Source organism: Pleurodeles waltl, chromosome 1_1, assembly GCF_031143425.1.
Source record: "Pleurodeles waltl isolate 20211129_DDA chromosome 1_1, aPleWal1.hap1.20221129, whole genome shotgun sequence".
Taxonomy (NCBI): domain Eukaryota; kingdom Metazoa; phylum Chordata; class Amphibia; order Caudata; family Salamandridae; genus Pleurodeles; species Pleurodeles waltl.
This window is the reverse complement of record NC_090436.1, coordinates 129,900,755-129,925,519: the sequence shown is the minus strand read 5'-3', so window position 1 is coordinate 129,925,519 and position 24,765 is coordinate 129,900,755. Positions and strand designations below refer to the sequence as shown.

Here is a 24,765-nt window from a genome sequence, read left to right as displayed (position 1 = left end):
TTCCTACAAGTGACTCATCTCACAGCCAAAGAAGGGCTGGCACTCCAATGGAAATGGAGGGGCCAGGCTTATTAACTATACTAACTATTCGGCCTTTGAGAGGGGCGACGTAATAAGGGTAAGAGCCAGAGTCCCATTTCAGCACACTAGGCCCCTGGTCGACCCTGAGGGCCACTACATAGTGGTGCGGGGTAGACTTGAGGGTAGGGATATAACATTGGTTAATGTATATGCACCCCTGGCACAGTACCTCACAAACGCTGCACTGGGGGGGGGGGGGGGGGGGGGGGGGGGGAGACATTAATTGCTAACCTGAACTGGCCGTAGGTAGATAACACCCCCATTACCAGACTCTCAATGATACAAAGTAGCCCAGGCCCAGGGGCATAGCTTGGTCAGTAAGATGGGAGGGAGGTGGGGGGCTTCAGATTTTCCGACAATTGGGCTGGCATATAATGTTTAAATGCAATATGATATGACAAGGAGGGTGCATTAGATGTTCCTATGGGGGAGTGGAAAGGGTGGGAGTACTAAGAGAGAAAATACAATATTTTGTAAAATGACCAATAATTTTGAGGACGTTTTAAACAGTGTGTGTGTGTGTGTGTTTTTGTCTGTGTGAATGTAAAGATTCCTGCTGAAATCAGACTGACATCTCACAATACCCGACTGAAAGCACCTGTACCCAACTATTTATCAGAAAATACATTTATTGTGTGTGGGGGGGAGGGTGTAACACACCAAACAACCCCCCCTGAAGCTACGTCCCTGCCTGGGCCTTCTTAGAGTGGCAACAAGGCTGTGGTTTAGTGGACATATGGAGACTAACCACCCATACACCCGGGACTATTCTTTCTTTTCTAGCCTACATGACTTGCATGTACACATCAACACATTCTAATGCTTCCCTTACATACACAGCTTGGTCTCCAATATAGAATATCTGGCTCTTACCATATCTGATCACAACTCTATCCTTCTCCAATTGGACTGGGCGTGCCCCAGGGCCTCAATACCCACCTAGCGACTATGGTTGGAAATGCTTGAGAACCAGGTACTTAGGGAGGAAATTAGAATCAAGATAGAGCAATATTTTGCGGATAACGATGGGATATCGTCTCCCCCCCCCCCCCATCTGAAATGGGATGTCTTTAAAATAGTGCTGAGAGGTCAGTGCATGGCTGCATCAGTAGGTATAAGGGAAGCTTTGTTGAGAGAGGTACTGGAGGCAGAAGACAAACTCCGACAAATAGAAATGCAATAACCGGAAAACCAGGGCTTCCAGCAAACCCTTCTTGATAAAAAAAGTAGAGGTGGCAGTCAAAGTTGAGAGGCTCTGTTGTTTCAACTATAAGGGATATATACAGAGAGCACTCATATGGAGCGTGATCTTTATCCCGCAAAATGAGGTCACCTATCCTGGAAATTTAATTGGAGCGGGGCCCTGGATTATAGCCAGAAAGGGATTAATGACTACTTTCGCCATTACTATTTGAAGCTTTATGAGAGCACAGTTTGCCATACTGAGGAAGCTATAAGAGCTTACCCTAATCCCCTGGCACTTCCTCACCTTTCTGCGGAACAGGCAGAACTCCTAGGTGGGAATGTCACCCAACAGGAGATAAAGGTGGACATCAAGACCATGGTTTGGAGTAGGACACCGGGGAACAATGGATTCCCTGTACAACTGTATGGCACTTATTCAAACCAATTGGTTCCCAAATTAGAAATACTATACAAGGAGGCCAGATCCTCAGGGCACGATGATTATCCCCTTACTGAAACAGGAGAAACCGCCCAGCGACTATAAGGCATACCAGCCACTCTCAATGCTTAATGTTGAGTATGGGATTCTTAGCAGGATTTTGGCGACCAGGCGTCTCCCATATATGGCCAGTCTTAACCACCCTGACCAGGCTGGTTTTATTCCTGACCGGAACACAGCGCTCAATATCAGACACCTTTTTGCTAATACTGAAACATAGGAATCTCGACCAAGGGGGTACAGCGATTTTCTCAGTTGATATTGAGAAGGCCTTTGACAGCCTGGAATGGGGATACTTACACAAGGTAATGTCGCAAATGCAGCAGGGTGACGGGTTCACAGCTTGGGCCTTACTGCTCAACACTGACCCAACTGCTAGGGATCGAACGAGCAGAGTAATATTGCACAGCTATAAAGTGGGCGAGGGCCCCCCCTTGTTTTTTTGCTTTGGCCATGGAACCCCTAGCTGCCAGAGCATGGTCGGGGATGAATTTTCATGGACTGAGTATTGACGGGCACTGGCATAGGATAGCTCTGTATGCAGGCAATCTCCTGATCTTTCTGGGGGACACACGTAATGACTTAGTCGGCGCTAAGACCATGCTGGATAGCTTTAAGTCCTTGTTGGGGGCTAAGGTGAACTGGCGGAAATCTTACTTGTTCCCGGCTGCTACAGATAACACTCCGCCAGAAGAGTTAGTTCCCTTGCAGTGGGCTCCCAGAAGTTTGCCTTATTTGGGAGTTAAGATTTACCATGACCGGACTGACATACTAGAGGGGATCGTGGGTGAGGCTATCAGTTCCCTTAAATCAAGAATGGAGTTTTGGAAAACCCTACCACTTTCAGTGATGGGCAGAATAGCATTACTGAAGATGATTATATTTAGAGGAGCTGAGTAGTAGTTGGGAGGGCGACCTAAAGATACCGATTTTGGAGGCTGCCTGGGCCTCCAATTTGGACAGGACCCCTCGAAAATCTAGAAATGCTCGCTTTAAATTGATCAATTTCTACATCCAGCATAGAGCATATTTGACCCCAGAATGTATTTAGCGTTACTTCATGTAGTAGATATGGACTGCTCCAGATATGGTAAGGTGGGGGCGGGCTTGCTCCATATGCTGTGGTCCTGCCCCCAGAATCGCCCCTATTGGGAGGAGGTTACGGAGATATCAGAGGCTGTCTTGGGGAAAGAGGTTCCATATACACTGGGGCATTGCCTCAAGCTGGTTTCCGCACACCTCCAAAACAAAAGCCACCAGCAGATTTCAGAAGCTGGCATTTCTCCTGGCGAAAAGAGAAATTGGAAATCCTCTGGGGGACCCCAGATTCTGAGATGGCATAAAGAATTGGAGAAGTTGGCAGCATGTGAAGACAGAGTGCTGATACGGGAGGCTCGGAGAGGAATAGGCACCATAGAAATGGCCGGGCATTGGAGGCTCGGGTAGCGGACTTTCAGGCCTTTGACGGGAGGGAAGAGGCATAAGAGACCAATGCAGGACTAGGGAAGGGTTTGGCCCCCTTTCCTTCAACAGGCACTATATTACTGGGTGCCCCACCCCTCCCTGGCGAGAACCAGCATTTGTGTTACTAGACATGATAGAGATTTCACCCAGAGGGCATGGATAAGGACCTAGAACCTTAATGTAAGGTTACTATTGATGCAACGTTTGGGGAGTGGGGGGGGGGGGGGGGGGTGAGGGAGTGTTCATTCCTTTTCTGTAGTTCTAACAGAAGAGTGTCATTGTTTACTGCTGAATGGTTTTCATGCCGCTTATTGTCTGCTACCCGAGGTAAACATGGATGTCACACATTACATAACTTAATGTAAATGCACGGAATTGATGTAAGGGGTATGTGTGAATGGCCCATATCATTATGAAATCGAGTAAAGTGGGTCTGGGCCTTGTTTCTGGAAGGAAAACGACCAGCGTGGCTGGCAGTGAGCATGGACATTGCATCACAAGGGACAGACGTGCTTTTCTTTGGTGTGCCATCTGCGCGGTCATGTAGCAGTCGTGTTTTTATATAGGGCCCTTCTAGTTTTACACATCATTAGGGCCAAAACGAAAAGAATGCTTAAGTAAGCTTGCGTGTAACATTGTCTCTCTTGGCCTGAGGAAAAATGGCGGCAAGAAGGACCGACAGCGTACTTTGCATCAGTCTGAGTAACCGAGGCAGTTCTATTCCCAACAATGTTTCCTGCCCCTTCTTCACTTGACCAGACTACTTCCACACTAAGAACAAGCAGGTAGGTGCAATAAGTGTTAAAGTAAAAAAAAAAAAAAACACTGGTCTGCTGAGCACCCAGATGGAAAATAACAAATGTATGTAATTTACGAGGTTGTAGTCTGTTTTAAAATTGAACGTTTTAAGCACTTATTGCAAACAAATAAATACCCCGTTTTAGAAAAAGAAAAGTCGCAACTCAGATATCTAACTACTTGCACCACATTCTTCTTTCTTGATATTGTTTTCTATTTGCTCAACACTTTTTTGAGTTCAATATCATGCATGAAAAAAAGGCCTATCTCCGATTCAAGACAACGAGGAAGGTTATACATCACAACAAAATGTCTGATTGGGTAACAACTGAAAACGTGGAAAACCTGTAATCGAATATGTTTCCTGCAAACAACTTTACCACTTCAGATCTGCTGGCAATAGCAAATTGAATTCCTTCAAACCGCCTTCTATTAATTTTTTCTACTAAACCGTTACTGTGAGGGGAGCACTACAGTGTACGTTAATGAAGAATGTCACATAAAAACTCCCTCTTGCAGGAACGGCACTGCATTATCAGTGGCAATGGGAAATGGGGACACCTCTGTAAAATATTTAAGTATGAAACTCAAAACAACTAGTTGTGGGCCTTATAAATGTATATGCAACTTACTGAGCAATAATCAACAAGTGTGATAACAAATCTTTTGTCTCCATTTACCACTTGGCATTGTCCCAGAAAATCAAAAACTAAATGACAGAAAGGAGCTTCTGGGAAAGGAGTGAGACCAATGAGAGTTTTAAACCAGGGTTTTATCAGAAGGCGAGCATTCTTGCATTTCTTCACCAAAGCTTAAATCATATTATCCATGTAAGGCCAACAATACGTAGTTTCCACAGATTTTTGAGTGTAGCACTCTATCAAGTGACAGTCGTGGGCCAGTTCAACGATTCTATCATGCATACAGACTCCATCTTCAGACGATAAATCCTCCTTAACCTTCCAGAAGACTTGTAAATCCAAAGACAAAGCTCTTACATTGCTCCAAGTAGTCACTATGAATGTATGCACTTGTTTCAGAACTTCATCCTCTTCCATTCCTTTTCTCTAAGGATCTTTGCCCAAACTCTTTTCAGCATACACCAGGGTGTCACTGACAGCAGCTACACGACGCTCATCCAGAACACGCTTTCATCTGGGTCAGGGTCATAAGGGAATCTGGACAAACAGCTGTGCAATTGGTCAACAATTTGACAACAATTCTAAAGAGCTATAAGGATGCACAACCTGTACCGTTTTTGGAGAGAGCAAAAATGGGGGACTTGTCATCAGTTGTAGGTCCCCACAAGAAAGTTTTAAAGTTATCAACCGCTCACATGGAACTAAGGGCCTTATGTTCAATTGGAGTATTAATTTTTCCGGTATCAGTTAATGCTCCAGGAGCAATAGCAATGGTACTACAAGCTTCATGGGTATCTGAATCTTCATGCTGATTTAGTTAAGCGCACAAACCTACACCACTGGCATCAACCACGGCAATGCATTCTTTGCGTTCACAAAGCTGTGGCATTAATGATCTTATTCTTAATTTCAACAAAGTCTAATTAATGCTACGTGCTGTGTCCACAACAATTCCGCATGTTTGTTCACTGGGGCCACCATGGACACTGGAAGAGAAGTCTATCCACAAATCTGAAGTAATACTCCCACAATCCAAGAAAAGATAACTCATCCCTATACTTACGTAACTGCACATCCTTGAAAGCCTTGATGATATAATACTTGGGTTTAATATATCAGTAGATATATAGTGACCCAAGTACTCTACCTCTTTCCGCTAAAGGTTGAATTTATCGAACTGTAATGTCATACCTCTATTTTGCAACACTCCAAGGACTTTATTCAAATGGTGTTATGTTCCCGAAGGGAGCTGGCAACCACAAGTTTGTCATGTTGGAATCCCTTAGCTCCATTCGTATTTTTGAATAACATGTCATTATTCAGTAGGTAACAAAATGCTCCATCTGGGGTTACAAAAGTGATTAAGTACTTGCAGCTATCCGTCAAACTGATATGGCAGTATGTTGCTGGTAAATCCAAGGAAGAGAAGAACTTAGCATTGCCTAATTTCGACAAGTTCCTGGAGTTTTAGCAATGGATGGCAATCCAGCAGAATTTGGTTGTTGAGAGAACACAAGTGCACGCAGAGCTTAAAGTGCCTTCATTTTTGTCAAACCAAAACAATAGGCACAATCAAGTGTAAAGACTCTACAGGTCCATTTATGCCTTGGGCAAGCGGATCTCTCTAAATACTGGAAAGCTACTTGTGTGTTTAACAGTAATCACATCAGCTTTAACTTTAATTTCATATTGGAAACCTTCAACTTTGCACAATCTACCACTAAAGATATCTTTATACTTGTTAAAAATGGTCTCAATATCTAAAGGTTCACCTTCAACAAAAAAGAAATGGAGGTATCAGTTCCTAGGTATAGTGTCAAGCCCAGTTTAACCTGGTGGTGCCAACGTAATAGATGCCAAACTCTTGTCAACATACAATTTACCTTTAATGACTTATTAGAACCCTGTGATGCAACACCCCCATGAAGCGGGAGGATGCGGACAGAAAGAGGGGCAGCGGAGCAAGGGGATGGAGCTGCCCAAGATGAACAGCATATAACAACTGGTGAAGTGGGAGAAATTATATCATTGTCATAATGCATTTAGGTGCCCTGGTCATGTTGAAAATTATATTGGAGGATGGATGTCTCGTTGCTCAGGTTTCAGCAGTAAAGCGATTGGGGAGGGAGGTGAGATAGTTGGTTTTGGGATAATATTCTATACTGTTACGTGATAGGAAAATGTCCAAGTATTGGTACCTTGGTATGTTACTAAAACCAATAAAAAAAAAAAATTCAAAGCACACAATATACCTAAACTGGAATTATTCTTGAACTGAATGGAGGAAATTCTAGTAATTGCTATATCACTAGAACTCCCATAGTAAGAAAACATCTTAATGTTCAGGTCAAATAAAACTCTGCCACCCGATATCTCCCTAAAGAACGACACCTCAATAACTGCATTCAGCAAACCAAAATCCATCTAGCTCATGAATCTCAACAACGTCCACAAGCACAGGGCATACAAGTGGAGCATAAGGTTCAGCGCCAGCATACTGAGTGCCTGGCAAAGCCACAGCAATGCAGACCCCTTAAAGGGCACACTAGAAATCCCTAGAATCGCTGATCTAGTCATCCACTATCTTTTCTTCCTTGTCTTGGAGTCCGTTGACTCTCCTGGCAAAAGTATTACATACAGTAGCAAAATGTCCAATTTTGTTTTACTTACCACGCTCTTTAACAATGGCTGGACAAGGTGAACAGCTGGTGTGCTCCACAAAAAAAAACATCCACGGAAAGTGTTTGTTTAAATATTGTTTCCTTGCTTTTACCACTGAGCAATTCATCTGAAGATGTTTCGCTTTTAATCACACACGTCAGAGCTGGATGGCTGAGACTTCGATAATTCTTTAACTGAATAGAAGCATACATCCACACACTAAAGATGCCCACAGCTTCTTTGAGAGAAGGATTCCCGTGATGAAACAGCTGGCCTTGAATCTTTGCTGAAACAGTGTACAACAATTTGGTCCCCGATGTATAATTCTAATGTACAGTCAAACTCACATTAAGAAGCCGAAATCCTTAAGGCTGCCACCTTGGGTTACTGGGAAGCTGAACTCTGGTGTAAAGTGTGTGTTTTCATGTCAATAGGTGCTTCACTGATGGAATGTAATTTCAAACCATCACTTGCTTCCGAAGATTCATAGTAATCCACAGCAGCCATTCCATGCTGAGTAGAGATGACTGGTAAAGTTTGAGTAAATTGTGTACCTCTCTTCTATACAAGTTTAAAATGAAAGCTTTCGTTCTCATTTTTTACTGTAATTTGACATTAAATATTATAAAATGAGAACCAATACTACCATTTTATGATGGATTTGCCAGGGGAGTCGAGGAAGAGAGCAGGTGGACTGCACTGCGTGTTTTTAGTAAGAAATAGGTTTAGATGCAAAAAAAAAAAAACACAACAAAAAAAACACAAAAATCTTGGACATCAGTTACGTGCAAAGTAAATGATAAACCTCAAGAACAGCCATTATAATTAGCCTGAAAAACCTCAAGGGGGAAGATGTGGTTTGCTGCAATTCCTTATGTACACAGGAGCTTAAAATGTCCAGCGGGGACCGCAAAAATCCTAAATGTGTAGGTAAGTTTCCCAAGAATCAAGGGAAAGGCGTAGTTACCTACAGTGGCCACTAGGGGTGTTCTGCGCGTGAGTTCTGTAATAAAGGAGATGCTGTTCCTCAGTGCTGGCTGCGGCAGGGCTACAGGCGCACGAGCCACCAAAGCTCGAGCCAAACTCCGGCCGGCGGCCTGTAACCTGACAGGCTCAGCTCACGGTCCTGGTGAAACCTCGAGCCGAGCTTTGATGTGGCCTCGGTCTGTCTGTCTACCTCCCTCTACCAAGGGATGAAGAGATGAAAGGTCCAGGCCTTACTGCCTGAACTGCCGAGTAGGTTTGTGTCTCAGCATCGGCTCAACATCCTGTGTTTCTCGGCAAATCACTTAACCTTCTGCCTATAAACAATGAATGTGCCCTTGTGTAATGTCACTAACGGTCATGTAAAGCACGCGACTTCACGCTACATAAAAATTGCAGGAAAATGCGCAGAGAGGGAAAACAAAACCTTAACACATGGAAAGACAAATAGATACTCATTTGCTGGTTGGTTTGTTCAAAGTGAAACCAGAAACCCTGGATGAGTCATGGCTTCCCAGCTTAAATTGTCTGAGCTTGGGCAAATATTTAATTTCATCAAAACTTTTTTCTTCATTAACGCGTATGAAGGCACTTTCAAATATGCGAGTTCAAAATACCAGTCATAGAAAAAACCCTATTGTGCTCGATTTGATCAATTATAATATTGCTCTATAATAATCAGTGTAATGTACAGTTTTAACATGACAACTGTCTTGCAGCCTTGGTTCATGTTTAAAAACTATCACTTTTAATAAGTACTTCTCGGTGCGCCGTTATAAAGTGATTCATTAACGTCAAAGCTTCACGTTAAGGAAATACAGTTTCTGAAATGAAGCGCTGTATAATAATTTACGTTACGTCTGTTGTGTGATTTACAGACTAGCCATTTCCAGGGCCACACCCATGGCTCGGCTCGGATTCAGTTCTCATTGTAAATCGGCTTGCTGGCCCACCTCTAAGCGCGGCTGGTTGTTCATCTCAGTAATTGGCAGTTGAAAAGGTCAACAGGGCCGGAAGGCCATTAGACGGTGCAGAAGGGCGGAGAAAAATCTTTAAAAAATATATAACAGCTGCAGCAGGCAGGATCACCAGAGGCTGAAAGGCTGGGATCTGCAAGGATCGTCAACAGCCTGTAGAGATGAAAAGGTCCAGAGCACGGAACTTAAGAAGGACCTTTACTGTAGCCTCTGGCCAGTGGCAGGTGGCCAAAAACAATGGGTACCTTTGTTAGGCAAAAGAACAAGGTGAACACAGCGGAAGCACGAGGCTGGCAGAGAACAGCGCAGGAATAAAAAAAAAAAAAAAAAAAGGAAACATACAAGACACTGTTTTGACAAACACTGCAAAAACAGACAAACTATGATAAAGAATAATTAAAAAGTAGGATTAGAAGTAATACCACAATGTGCAAGCTATAACAGAATGGATCCAACACTCTGTAACCAAGTGTTGACAAATTAATTTTAGCTTTGCACGCTAATTTAAAAATCTTATATTATCTGCAAGAAATTGAAACTGCTTAATCTTTCAAGTCACATCTTAAAAATAGCAATTGCCACAATTACTGGTCTAAATCTTTGGAATCGAACACAAGCATGCACACAGGAGAGGCAGAAAACAGTGGCTTTATGCACCCAAATTCCATTTACTCTAATGTTGAAAAGTGTTGCTTTTAGTGCAGGAGGCCTTCTTAACAAGATGGCTTCAAACCTTTACCAACTAGTCCCCCACCAGCTTCTGAATCAATGCACCTCATGCACTGCAATGGAAATAAACCTTAGGAGAAGCAATGATACACCAAACACCCAACAGCAAGAGCTGATAGTTATGTGAAGCCCACACAATGTATAATTTTTTAGAACAGTAGTGAGAAAGGCTTTGAGAGACAGCTGGCTGTCAAGCCAGTCCTAGAAAGGATTAAAGCAGTTACATTCGAATTGAGGCCATGTCACTTAGTGCCTGTTGAAAAGATAATCAGGTACAGCGCCTTTAGCAAAATGCAGAGGGACGAAATATAACATTTCATCACAAGAGTATTTTTTCCCTCAAATTCACTGGATCACTTACCAGCTCCCTCTTTGCTTCGTCAACCTTTGCCTGAGCAATGAAAAGATTCTTAAAAAAACAGAAACAAACATATCACAATGCAAGCTTGCCACAAAATGATGATTAACTATCAATTACATGTAAGCATTGAAATAGTGAAAGTCAAAATAAAGTCAATCAGTCTATTCTCTACTGCTTACCATACCCTTCGCTACCACCAGGGTTCATAACAAGTTTATGTAACTCAAATCAGTTACTTTGTTAATGAAGGAGTCTGCTTAAATAGTTTGTTAACAAAACCCTATTCAAATATAAATACATTTGTTTAAAAATTGAATTAAAAGCAAGTTGATAAAAAAAACTAAATCAGATCAATGTATTATTATACATTTACTTAAGATAACCATGCTCTTTAAGCATCATTATGCCCACATCCTTCGTCCTCGTCAGTGATAATTCTTTGAGGTGGCCCGCCCAGAGATCAAGACAACTATGCACACTAATAATCCTAAATTTACTCAAGACAAAAGGTAAGTCTTACTGTTGTAATGACAGTCGGCTATAGCATCTGCTGATAGAGAGCTTCATTCCTGGCCACCATCCCCACTCAGGTGCCATAGCAGGGTAGGTAGGGAAAAGTAGTGTTCAGGATTGAGATGGGTGAAGAACCAGCTTGTAGGGCTCTTCCACTCTCAACATTGCACCAGATTGAGTACTTACATGAGACGGCAGGCACAGGAAGAGCAATCATCTTACAAAAAAAAACAAAAAAAATGGAACCGCAGCCTTAGTGTGGTGTGCATCAGACACAGTGAAAGCAAGAAAAGGGCATGTCAAGAGCGTCATTTTCATTTTGAAATGGAGCATCAGGAGGAGGATAAAATATTGACTGTGATCAGATCTGACCTCCAGGCAATGATTACTTATTCATATTTTGCAGCCCCAGCTGCAAACAGACAAGCTGAACCCTGATGAGGTTCAAAACTGAAACATACGGGGGAAATATGTACAAGGTCCCAGCTACAGGAAATGCTTTAACATAAAAGAATGTTGAGCTTTCGGACTAAGAAACATGATTGACAAGAATAATGCTCCTGGTGATCTTCTGATGTACGATGTGATCAAAAATATAATTTTAGGAAGTTCAAATACAATGATTCATCAAATGTTCAATATTTCCTATCAAAAGATATCTACTGGACAACTCTGAAGATAACTTTCCACAAATTCCAAAAGTTGATTTAATCCTTGCTAGTGTGGCATCAAGTTCTTCTCTAGCATCAGCAATCTTCTTTGCCAGATGCCGTTCAGAAGGTTCTCTTAAGAGAGGGGGAGAACCCTAGCTAGCTTGACTCAGTCAATATTTGCCTGGACAGACAAATCAATCATTCCTGAAAGCTATGTATAGTCAGAGGAAAGACAACGTTCACACCAGCACTCTGAGTTGGAATATGCAGTCATCAGCAATGTTTCACTTCAGAACAGAGACTTTCAAACTGATAACAGAACTCTTAAGTCAACCATGGTTAGTCTTGTTCTTCCCTCCATCAAATTCCCTTCTACCTCAGTTCTGCATATAGACTTGGTTGTCAAGAGGCATGGACATGCTAGCAAGTAAAGACCAGAGGAGATTGTGTATGCAGTTCCCCTAAATCCCTTCTTCTAAGAGTGCTGCAAAAGATTCGAGGAGAGAAAGTCTTAGTTCTTCTAATGAGCACATTTTGGCCAAAAAGGCAATGGTTCCCCTCTCTGGCTCAGTTGTCTGTGGATCAGCACTTTCTTCTCCTTTTCAGTTTCTAGTCCTATTGAAGAAACCATTCCTTCAACTTTATCTAGCAGCCTGGAAATTGAGAGCGTTGGGCTCCAACAGCTATGTTGTTGAGGCATGTGATATTCAGACTTTGAGAAAACCGCTTCTACTTCTTTCTTATTCCAAGCACTGGAAGAAGTTGGAAAGTTGGTGTAAGGTGGAAGGATTAGATGCAGTTAAGAGTGAGCCTTTAAAAATATTGCAATTTCTGAGAGAGGGGTTTTGACTCTGTTTGCACGATAGAAACACCACATGCATCTTAAGATTGAGCTCCTTCCACTTTGACAGCTCCGTGGGCAGGCTATCTGAGGTTTTAGGGAGACTAGAGGAAATATTTCAAAGAGGGTTCCTTTGGCAGTCAGGTACTGAAAAGTGTCAGGTTAAGAACAAGTAATTCCAACTCCTCTTCCCTCCCGAGATCTTTCAGTAGCATTGAGAGTTCTTCAAGAAAAGCTCTCTGAGCCTTTAGATAAAGCACAGGTTTCTTGGCTATCAACTAAAGTGGGCTTTGTAGTAGCAATTAACCTAGCAAGGAGGCTTTGGGAGTTGGGAGTGTTACTGATAACCTATACTTCTCTGAGACTTATTCTAAATACAGTAGTGTGCATTTGAGACGCTAAATTCAATCCTATAGTACAATCTCAAATTTTTGCTATGCAGAAGAGATACTTTTACTAGTCCTGGAATCCTCAGTAAAGAATGCCACTTATTTATCTTTAGACACATTTAGAAATAAACAAATCATTTTGATAATCCAATTCTTTGACTGGGTATAATGCCCATCAAACAAAGGAAAACAGCATCTACAGCAACGCTAAGTAGATGAGTGAGGCAAGCAATGTCTAAGGTTTATGTGGTGGTGGGACAGGAATCTCCTGGGAAATTACAGGGAAGGGCAACAAGGGTGGCAGCTATCTCATGGGCTGCAGCATCTGGAAAGTCATTACAAGTGATATGTAAGGGCAGACTACACCATATATCTTCTTATCTCATGATCATTTGGATCTATTTTCGGGTGGATGTGAAAATGTTGGTACTAGTGTTCTGAAGTCAGCATTGAAGTAGTTGTTTGATTAAAAAAAAACATTGGTTATAGCTGTAAGCAGTGTTTTAGCATATATACTCTTTGCTTGAGAACACGGGGTAACAAACATGTTACTTACCGGTCATCTTCATTCCCCTTAGTCAAGGTCCTCCTAATCAGAGTTGCACTCCCTCCATTCCTCCTTACCTAGAATATTATGGCACCTGCAACTCAATTGTTTAAGCTTGGGATTAGCAGGATGGCATGGGGAGAGAGACCGCATAATATAAAGAAAGTGACGTGACTTAAATAAAAGACAAGAAATATTCTAAGGCTTCTTTCCTTTTATGCAAGAGTATTAGCGTAGATAGCAAACCAGCTAAGGCGGGGCCAGCTCAAAGAGCTATGACAATGACGACTTGTATTATAGATAATGAAGATCACTGGTATGTATTTTTTCAATACCTTTCTCAGAGTTCAGATGCATGCATAGAAAATTCCCAATCAGGCTTGGCCTCCTCCAATTTGGCATTCCATATTTATCCATCTTTTAAGATGCCATGTGTTTTGACTTGTCACCAATTGCTGGAACGGAGCCGAAACCCTCCCCCTGCAGCCAATATACAGTACAAATGAAAGTGACTTGGCCAAACAGGCAATTACAATTGAAGGGGACAATATACCTGAGAAATGGTTCTTTTTTATGGGAATGTGTAAACAGGCATCTTTAGGGTCTTTCGCACACATTCAGTCTCCCTGATGTAACTGAGGGTAAATTTGAATGTGTTCCTGGTTGCAAGGAGTTTCCAGGGTATTGATTTTTTTTTGGCTTGCCTTCAAAGAAATATAGTACTTTCAATAGTGCGGTGCCATGAATACACTTCATTGCAGTGCACAGACTGAGAATATGAGTTAAAAACATAAATAGAACACATCCCTCTGTGGATAAATGATCATAAAACAAACAACAGTTCCTTGTGGCATGCTCAATCAAATAAGGGAAATTAATGTATACATATAATTTATGAATCCACAAGAGATGTCCAGATTAAAAGATAACAATAAATGAAGAAAAATATACCACTTGTTTACTCTTCATACATATATTCACAATTCAGTGAAAGGTACTCGGTGCTCCAGTGACCACATAGTGAGTAAACATCATAATTGTGCAGAAAAGTGTGTATAATATAAGAAAACAAGGGAACAATAATGTTGTTTTGTATGTGTCAGAATTCCAGGTACCACCATAGTTCAAAATTATTTTTTTACTATAATTACAGCTGTCAACGGCATTTTGATCCTATTATCAATGAAGGGTCATCAGGACAAGAAAATAGATTTAGAAGCAAGAGTAGTAGTTTGGGGAAGATGATTTCACCAATTCAAATGAATATGAAGGAGAGGAAAAATCATGCCAGAAGAGATGAGAAGATGCTCATCAGTAGATGGAGCCCCATGGTTACTTAGAGGATCACCTCAAAGAGTTTGCTGCTGAGTCAACTTGAAGGGGTAACAACCACCTGTTCACTCCCTCTGAGATCACTGGAGCACTGAGCAGGCTTTACTGAATTGTGAACATGTGCATGATTAGTTTTCAAGTGGAATGTTTTCTTCATTTATTGATGTCCTGAGATCTGGACATAACTTGGAGAATTATAAAGCATACATTCATTTACCTTTGTTGATGGAGCACTCCACAGTGAACTGCGTTTGTATTATGATTAATTTCCCCTGGTTACAGGTGATTTTAGGGCAGCCCCTATTTCTAGAATCGCTGTGGATAGATAAGACTATTAATTATGTTAGATAGTCCAACAGCAAAGCTTTGTGTAACCTATTAACATAATAGCCAGCACAACTGCCATGAGGTTTGGAGTATTCCAATGTTCATATGTTACCTGGGGAACATAAAGTTAAGATTATAAGATTTCAGGTGTTAATTCTGCAGCATAATTCTGCTTACACTAACTTCCTTCAACCAACCTTTTAAAATGACAAAAATTCACTTGTATGAATTCAATTTGATGAAGAGTAAAGGAGATGACTTTCGTGGGTGCATTGATTAGGATTACTGGGCCAGTTGTACAAAGCATTTTTCCGGTCACCAGTGGCCCCATTTGCAGAATTGGGCAGTTTGCAACCGGAAAAATGCTTTTCATCAAGTACAAAAGGCAAAATGTGATTTGATAACTTGTTACTGAATCACATTTTACATTTGTGATTCGGTATTTGGAATGGGTGTGCTTAGGGCGTCCCTTCCAAATACCAAATCAGTATGGTATGTATTACTGTTTTGCAACCAAATTCCACCCACAAAATAGTAATACTTTACCATCAGTTTAAAACTGGTGGTAACCCATTTGCAAAGGGGAAGGGGTCCTCAAGGGACCCTTTGAAAATGTACATAATATTTTTAAGAGTAGGCAGTGGTCCAATGGACCACTGCCTACTCTTAAAAAAAGAAACTACAAAGTTTCATTATTTTCTTTTGAATGTATTCAATTTGCTGTAAGGAAAACAGCTGCATGAAAAAAGATTGCTTTATTATAAAGTATTCACAGACATGGTAGTCTGCTGACGCCAGCAGACCTCCATCCCTGTTATGGCTGCAGTTCCTAATGGGTCGCAAACTGCCACCTACCTCATTAATATGCATGAGGTAGGCCTATTTGCGACCCACTAGGAATCACTCATGAACCTCAAAACAATGTCATACATTAGGAATACCGATTTCCTAACTGAGATTTGGAGAGGATCGCAATTAGGAGATTGGTATTCCTAATATTAGTACATCTGGCCCACTGTGTATTCATTCACATTGTATAAGAAAGTTGAAATAAACAAGAATTTTATAATGAATACAAAAGTTAATAAAGGTGTATAGGACCTTCAGTGAGGTAATATGGTGGCAGCTCTGCAGGTGCATGTAATCCCCTGTCCCACTTTAGAATTACACAAACCAAACTCAAGTAGGGCCTCAAGGAAATTTGCAGTAAGATTGCAGATGTTGGTGGCCACATGAGTTTGCTGTACAACACAGTAGATACAACTCTCCAGTGAGCAAGAGCAACTAATGGAACGGATTAAAGTGTTGGAAGAACAGAACACAGACCTCCATGAGAATCCGGAGAAAAGATTCAGTGGAATAACATTTGTTTCTGAGGAGACTAGCAAGGATGGCGATTATATACCAAGCCTGCTCCTATCCGTATGGGGTCTAAAAGAAAGGGCGAGCATGTAGCTGCACAGGTTTCATTCAGAGGCATCCACCAGCCTGCACAAATGGTTCCCGAAAGATAGTGTGGCTGTACTCTAGTGTTTTGAAGGTGTTATGATGTAAAGGAAGGCTACCATCTCTTCCTATATTAGACTATATTGAAAACACCATGGCCAGCTACGGCTTAGGAAAGAAGATTTTCCTACCTTTGGGGGTCACCTATTTTGCATTTTTAGTAATTATATTTTAATGGCATTGACTGCAATATGTATTGAAGTCCCTGAAGAAGGTGCAACAAGTTCTATGGGTCAGTTTTGGAGCTGAGGCAGGAATAAAACGTTTACAGGGAAATCAGCAAGGAGCAAACAAGTTTTACAGCTTCTATGACAGCTCAATAGAGAGTAGAGATGAGTCTTTTGGAGAGTTAAGACTTGGTGAGAAGGATAACCTGGATGTAGAGTCTCATGGGAGATGGAATCTTTTCTGTTTCAGCGAATGTAAGATTTGGCACTAGATTCTCTATGCTTAAATCTTGGTATTCCAAAACTGAGTGTCTTGGAAACTGTGCCTACAAGCTGAGGTACTCAGATGACACCATGAGATAGGTAGTGAATGGATGACTTTTCACTGTGGAGTAGGGGAGGGTCAGAGCAAGTTTTTGTGGTACTGGGAGGCTCACTTCTGGGACGTTCAAGGGGATGCAAGTGATTTGAGGTGGTATGGTAACACCCTCAGACTATAAGCCTAGGTATCAGGAAATCAGGCATGGACACAGTCCAAGGCAATGCCATTGTCGTTGGAGGAAGGAGGACCTGAACCCGGTCATGTGTGCAGTGACAGAAAAACCTAGAAAATGTATGCAAGAACCACTACAATCTCGAGTGAGGGATAAAGGACAGTTTGATGACACAAGATTAGTTGACAAGAGGCATCATACGCACCTCTTGTACATAGATTTGTCATCTTAGTTGGCAGTCCAAAAAGCATATGCACGGGTATACTATATCTTGTATGACCAATGTCTAATGGGTGGTGAAGTAGAGTAAGGAAGTTACTTATTTGTAATCCTGGTTCTCTTCCAGGGGAATCCTCATCATACTCATAAGAACTTAAACAGTCCAAGGGATTCCAAAGCACTTTTGACAAAATATAAAAATAAGTTTCTACATATGTACAACTGTACAATACCTTTCTGTAAAAATGAACAGCTCAGTAATGAAACTATGTAGCTAAAGGATAAAACAAAATATCAAATTACACTACATTTTCATTTGAAAAACATCTAATTTATGAAAAGTCACCAATAACATCAAAATCTTTCACAAACCTTTTTTAAAGGAAAATGAATGAAGGGCAATGTTAGCAGGTAGGCTGCCATGTATGCAATTATGCTAAATATGTTGCCTTTACTAGCCAGGGACCACACCCAGTGCCACAACTCACGGCCCTCCCGCCCACTGCAGATACACCGTCACCAAGCTCTACACCCTCGACCCAGGACGCTGCAACAAATGCTGCCATCGCACCGACCTAGGCTCTACAGTAGGACCTTTCACCTGCACCCACTGCCATTACATCTGCCACAGCACCCTCACCAGACAACCGACGAGGGCCACTCCAAGCACACCACCTGAACAAAAACACCAGTTCACATGCGCCCTTCACAACACACGCTCAGAATGCAAACCCACCGCCGAGATTTGGGACCTTATCTCCACCCTCACACCCAATGTCCTCTTCCTCACTGAGACCTGGCTCAACACCACTTCCGCGCCCAACATCGCCACCATAATACCCGAAGGATACAAGATCACCTACAGTGACTATATCAACAAGCATGGCAGAGAGATCACCATCATACATAAGGAATTTGTTCAATGCACAACCACAAAATACATCACCCCAGCCATGGAACACCTCAACGTGCGACTCTAAACAGACAGCAAAACCTCCATCAGGGGTATCCTTTCCTACCGTCCTCCAGGACCACATTCCGCCTTCTGCAACTTCACTGCCCCCTCACCATTGACTCCAACAACTACTATTTCCTTGGCAACATCAACTTTCAGCTTGATGAGCACAATGACATCAACACTACTAATCTCCTCGACAGCATGAACATCGGACTCACCAAACTTGTCCACAACCTCATGCACACCGCAGGCCACATGCCAGACCCTATCTTCACCTCCAGTGACCACATCCAGTACAGCCACACCATGGAACTCACTTAGACCCACCACTCCAACGTCCACTTCAACATCACCAGCTCATGGACCTCCACCCCCAGTCTGCCCAATGCACCCCACCACAGCTGGAGCAAAAACTCAAAGGGCACATGGATGAATACTCAACACCACCCATCCCATCTCCTCCAACAACTTAGACCAGAACTTTAGAAACTTCAACAACTGGATCACCAACTGCACCAACAGCATCACTCCCATTGGCAACAGCACCCACTGAAGTCCCACCGAGCAGGCTAGCTGGGACACTGAAGACCTCAGAACTGCTAAACAATACTGTATACAACCAGAAAGGAGATGGCACATCAGCAAGAACACGACCAACAAGACCGATTTCAAGAAAGCCCTCAATCTTTACCAGAGACAGTAGAGAGTATTGAAGAAAAAGGCCTTCATCTCAATCAAATCAAGCTCCAATAAAAGGAAATAAATCTTCAACATCATCAAATGATTCTCCAACCTCTCTGCTGCAACAAGCATTACCCCTCCTCAGGAACTCAGTGACAGCCTTACAAACTTTTTACAAGATTGCCAACATCTACAGAAACATCACACCGAGCCCAAGGCCACAGACTTCTTCAAGCAACAGCCCTGCTACTACGTCAGCCACCCAACTAACCAAATGGAGCCAGCTCTCCCCATAGGACACCACCTCCATCATTAACTCTGTCCACTGAGTGGCCCCAACCAACCTGTGCCCTAAACATATCCTGAACCTAGGCGAGGCCAGAATCAGCCAAATACTTGCCACCTTGTCCAACAACTCAGTTGCCACAACCTCCTTCCCAGATGCCTGGAAACATGCAGAATTCAACACCCTACTAAAGAAACCATTGGCAGACCCCAGCAAACTCAACAATTGTTGACCGATATCCCTGTTCCTGGCCAATGTATTAGAAAAACCCACCAAACAACAACTCCCCTCACATCTAGAATGGAAACTCCTACTCTATTTCTCCCAATCCGGATTCTGATGCAACCACAGCACGAGACTGCCCTCACTGTGGCTAAAGACGACATCTAAGCCCTATTTGACCAAGGAGAGACTGCGGCTCTGATCCTCCTAGACCTCTTGGCAGCATTCAATATGGTCTCCCACCACACACTCATCACAAGGCTGCACAACATAGGCTTCCAAGGAGCTGCTCTCAAACGGATTGGCTCTTTCCTCACCAGAAGAACGCAAAAAGTCTTCCTTCCCATCCTTTATTTCTCAACCCAAGGAAATCATCTGTGGAGTACCCCAAGGATTCTTGTTCAGCCTCGCCCCCTTAAAATGAGTTTATGCCACCTCAGACCAAAATCTTTAAACCCATGGACGCAACATCAAATTCTACTCTGACGACACACAACTCTCGCTCTACGAAGATGCTACCAAGACCAACTTCCACAACTGCATTACCAACGTCGCCAACTGGATGAAGGACAACTGCCTGAAGCTCAACACGTACAATACAGAGGTCTTCAGAAACAAAAGCTCCCCATGGACTGCATACTGGTGGTCCTAGGAACCAGGATCTACTCCTACCCCCACTGGCCACGCTATAAGCCCAGGAATGATTTTGGACAACAAGCTAACAATGACTACTCCAGTCAACTCCATCTCCTCTTCCTGATTCTTCATCCTTAGCAAGCTTCTTAAGATATTCAAATGGCTACCCCTAAGCTCAAGATGCACCATCACCCAGGCCTTTTTCTGCAGCTGACTAGATTACAGCAACGCTCTCTACGCAGGGATCACAGTTCACCTCTTCCGACTACAGACCATACAGAATGCAGCAGACAGACTCCTATTAGATCTCCCTAGACAAACCCACATTATCCTCTACCTCAGGGAACTCCACTGGCTTCCTGTACAGAAAAGCTGCTAGTTCAAGCTCCTGACCCTGGCGTACAAGGCCCTACACAACTGCAGATCCATCTATTTGAAACACACCCTGAATTTCCATCAGCCTCCTTGACACTTCAGCTTCGGTCCCTTCCCTCTAACCACCTGCATCCCACATAGCAGATGTAGAGGTCACTCCTACTCCTAACTAGCAGTGAATACATGGAACGAGTTACCTTTTCTCTCTTCCAGGGTTCCAAAAGTCCCTGAAGATATGGCTATTCTACATGCAACAGGCATGTGTACTTGCATTTTGCACTCCGGGACACTTTGGTATTACATAATGAGCTGCAGACTTGCTGAATGCACACTGGCGTGATCCCCTTCAGGCCCATGCAAATAAGGAAATACTATACACTTGTGTCGTATTACACACTTGCAGGCAAAGGAACTGTCGGGGGTGCAAGGATAATGCATCACACTGAGGTGGGATACAGTTTGCAATCTGGGGGCGCCCCTTGAAATGTAAGAAAGGAAGTTCCCCCTGGGAGCCCCAGGCACCCCCCATACAGGCATGTGCAGTCACTCAATGCACCGATCTGCAGGAGAATCACTGCCTGCTTTTCAAATGCTGGTAGCATTACCTTCTTCACATTGAAAAACGGACAGGCAACTTCAAACAGTCTGTCTGCTTTTCACTAATGTGCCCCCAGGGCAGGCACAAGTTTGGGGATAGCAGGCCTTAAATATCATAAAATTCTTACTAGAACGGCAGGTCTCAACTTAACTGTAATGTACTTGACCTGTAAACTGGTCTCAAATCGTGTGATCCTAGGCAAATATTTTATTTTACAGTCGCCTTTTACTTCATTCTCACATGAGTGTGCCTTCAAATATGTGAGTTCAGCATCTCTGCTGTATGAAAAAACCTCTTTTGTTTGATTAAATAGACTAAACGTATAAGAATCTAGCCCACATATACGGAACACGTGATCCGCGACTTGTCTTAGTTTACTAATAGCATTGCCATCAGGGCAGAAGTATCTCCCACTTTACGTTTAAACACTCACTTTTAATGAATACATTACTAAAGCATGATGTGGTAGCACGCTTTCATTTACAGACAGTAAATTTCCAAGAAATGTCCACAGACCTTCCCACTAACCTGTAGCTTTACTGTAAAACTATGTAGTGTATTAATAATCTGTGAAAAATGGTTTTCAGAAAGCATTTATCATTTGCACATCACCAAGTAAAGTGTTCTTATTTGTTTTCATCCTATTAAAATATTTTTTTCAGCACACTGAAGAACAAAAAATGGTCTTTCACAGCTGCTGACGTATTTTGAAATGTTTGTACAGTTGACTTAGTTATTTAAATGTTGTGTGTTAGGAAAAAAAACAACACATAGCCTTTCATTTCACACTTTTTTACAGAAGGTCACACAAGCCACCTGACAAAATCCTGGAACTCTGCAGTCAGAATGAAAAAATACAAACTGACTTTTTACCTGCCTCTGAACACAGAGCAAATGTAACACAAACAAGATTTAGAGGTCTTTTTCACTTTCTGACTGAACAGAACACCTGTTCTTTGTCAACTCACCAGAAGGGGCGAGTAGGTCCTAAAAATAGTTAGACTTGATAACATCTGACCCGCTATAGCGAGTGGACGAGTAGACTTTGAGGCTTGAACAGCACATTCATTGCAAGACGGTGTACTGGCCAGGGCAGCCTATCTGTGATATGGGCGCAGGAGACTGAAAAGGGTATAGATAATGTGGTGCACGTGTCCAGGATGACCATTTCCCCAATTGTTATTCTCTGGCTTTCTGGAACTTCTGGCTCAACAGATATGCACAGAATTGGGTAATAGGGGTCAATTGAGCAGGGTTGATACATTCAAAATGACATTATTGCAGAAGATATCATGGTGCCACTGTTCAAATCAAAGGTCTCAGTGCCAGTGTTTGAGGAATATTAAAACAAATGAGACCCCCTTGGATCTCTGGGGACCTGGAGTAATAGCTATAAGAAAAACATCCTGGTACCTAGTAACAATACTTCAGATGCAACTAACCAGACAGTGAATAAATTGTACTTGAAGGAGTATATGAAAAACAATTTCAAGACACAGCAGCACAGTGAATATTTGTGAAAATAAGTGTGCCCCGTGCTCTCTTTATAGGTGATACACTCAAGAAATTAATTGTGATCAACATGTGTATCAAACACAAGAAAGCACATTCTTAACAATCATATAGAGTCTGCGTTTTTAAAGTCGACTGCGTTTCAATCCCAATTAAATGGAGGGACCATCATCAAGACTCAGGGGGATATAACAAGCCTGAGAGAGAGATAATGAAAGGTAATGCAATTGCTAAAGGGGTAGGTTCCTGGTGAAAAGCCTCAGGAACAGGGTGGCAGGGAATGACCTGAGTTGAAAATATGTTGGATACCCACAGGTATTCAGCCCGAGTGGGAAGCAAGCATGTGGTCTAGGTCTTAGGTGTGAGCAACAGATTCCTTCACTGGGCTCGAATCAGTCAGTCCAAAAATGGAGATTCGCTGGTAGCGCTGATGGGAAGCATGGAGTCCTTTTAGGACAATGATCACAACAGTCAATAAAGTCATTTTCAGTGACCAAATTAGACTTCCCCGTAGAAAATCTAGTATGAATGCCAGCCAAGTGGTTTAGACTTTTGATCAATTGATGGAAGCAAAGTGAGTTCATGCTGGAGAGGAGGCTTGTAAAACCCAATGTTGAGGTCCCTGAGTATATATAGTTTTTTGTAATCCTCAGTAATAGTGGTTTCTAAGCCCAGACAGGCATCCACGAAAGCAGTGCTGAATGAAATGATTCAGAATAATAGTAGAACGTTGCAGATGGGAAGCACTGAATGTGCAGGGATTCGCAATTGAGAAGACGTTATCCTCATGTCAAATATAGGAAGGCTCAAACCTGCTGATTTGACAACAGTACATGAAAAAAACACCTGTTAGCAAAACTAAAACATGGTGGGTGTGCATTGTGTACACAATGAACCATAACTGGTGAATTGCAGTGGCTTTATGCATGTGACCCAGCACCTCAGCTTACTTTTCAACAATGATTTTGTCATAAATATGTATCATTCTGTTTTTTCTTTTACTGCTTATTCACTTGTCTTTTTCACTTTCTTCACTAAGGATGAACGTATAGTGTCACATTTACCAGCTGCATGTAGCTGGTGCATTCAAGCTCAATGTGCTCTAGCAGGACTGTTGAGCAAGTACTAGGCTGTAGATCTTGCTAAATATTTGGAAGTCTGTTGTCTCACAACCAGTGGTGATTTTCTATTGGTCTTCGTGGGCCCACTTCCAATACTGCTCACAAACCAACAGCATCCTGATAACTAAATTGAAGAAATTTTACTTGAAGGCTGGATATGGAGGCAGTTTCTGAAGGCGCGTTCAAGTTAAGCCCAACAAGACATGCACTACATTTGCAGAATAAATACAAAATACATATTTACCGGAGACAGGTCTAGGTAGGATTCCAGTTTCTTCCTCATGGGCACAGACTGAGCTTGCAATTTACTCAGTTTCTATGAAAGAAAATTTGAAAGTTTACACAAAGGAATGTCAGAGAAATACTTATTGCTAAAGGTAGATTGCAAGTGTGTTCATCAGAAACTACTAACAGAGCACTAAGATCAGGGTAAATATTTGCTTCAGCTACATTCAATTATCCTTACTTATTATTATTCTTTTACAGCTAAGGATTCCAGTCAAAAAGCCACACTGTCATATAAAGGTACAAATGGCCAAAAGTCTATTCAAAATGGTACACAGTTCAACAGTGGACAGAATTGATTGTTGGCATTCATCATGTGAATATGCGTTGCCAATGTATACTTAACATCGAATACAAATATTTATATATATTTAAAAAAGGAGTGCACTGATTCTAATTGGAAGTTGGCTGCTAGTCAGCTGGATTGGAAACACAAGAAGGTGGTTCCCTCCAGCTCAATGAAGACGTAACACTCAGCACAGACACATGACTACATTCAGTGACCATGATGCCAGATTAAATCCTTGCATCACATTTGGGGGTGCACTGCCTAATGGTGAGGAGGTTCAGCAAAGAGAATACCAGGCAAAATACTAGCTTGCTTGCTAGCCAGATGAGGAGTCTGAAGAAGGTGCTTATGTGTACTTGTGCCTCATACCTTTAAGTGACCGGAGGGTCAGAACCCTGGGAGATCCCATTTATGTTAAGATGGTTCTGTGTGTG

At 42.3% G+C, this 24,765-nt stretch overlaps 1 protein-coding gene across 1 annotated transcript in view; it reads right to left on the bottom strand.

The window, feature by feature from the left end:
- The window catches only part of HAUS1 (HAUS augmin like complex subunit 1), a 193,191-nt gene that overhangs the window by 31,342 nt on the left and 137,084 nt on the right, over positions 1–24,765 (bottom strand). Inside the window, exons 7-8 of the mRNA XM_069218857.1 lie at positions 24,002–24,073; positions 10,381–10,428 (exon numbers count right to left, since the gene is read on the bottom strand). Coding sequence (XP_069074958.1) covers positions 10,381–10,428; positions 24,002–24,073 — 120 coding nt within the window. The remainder of the gene's footprint in view (positions 1–10,380; positions 10,429–24,001; positions 24,074–24,765) is intronic.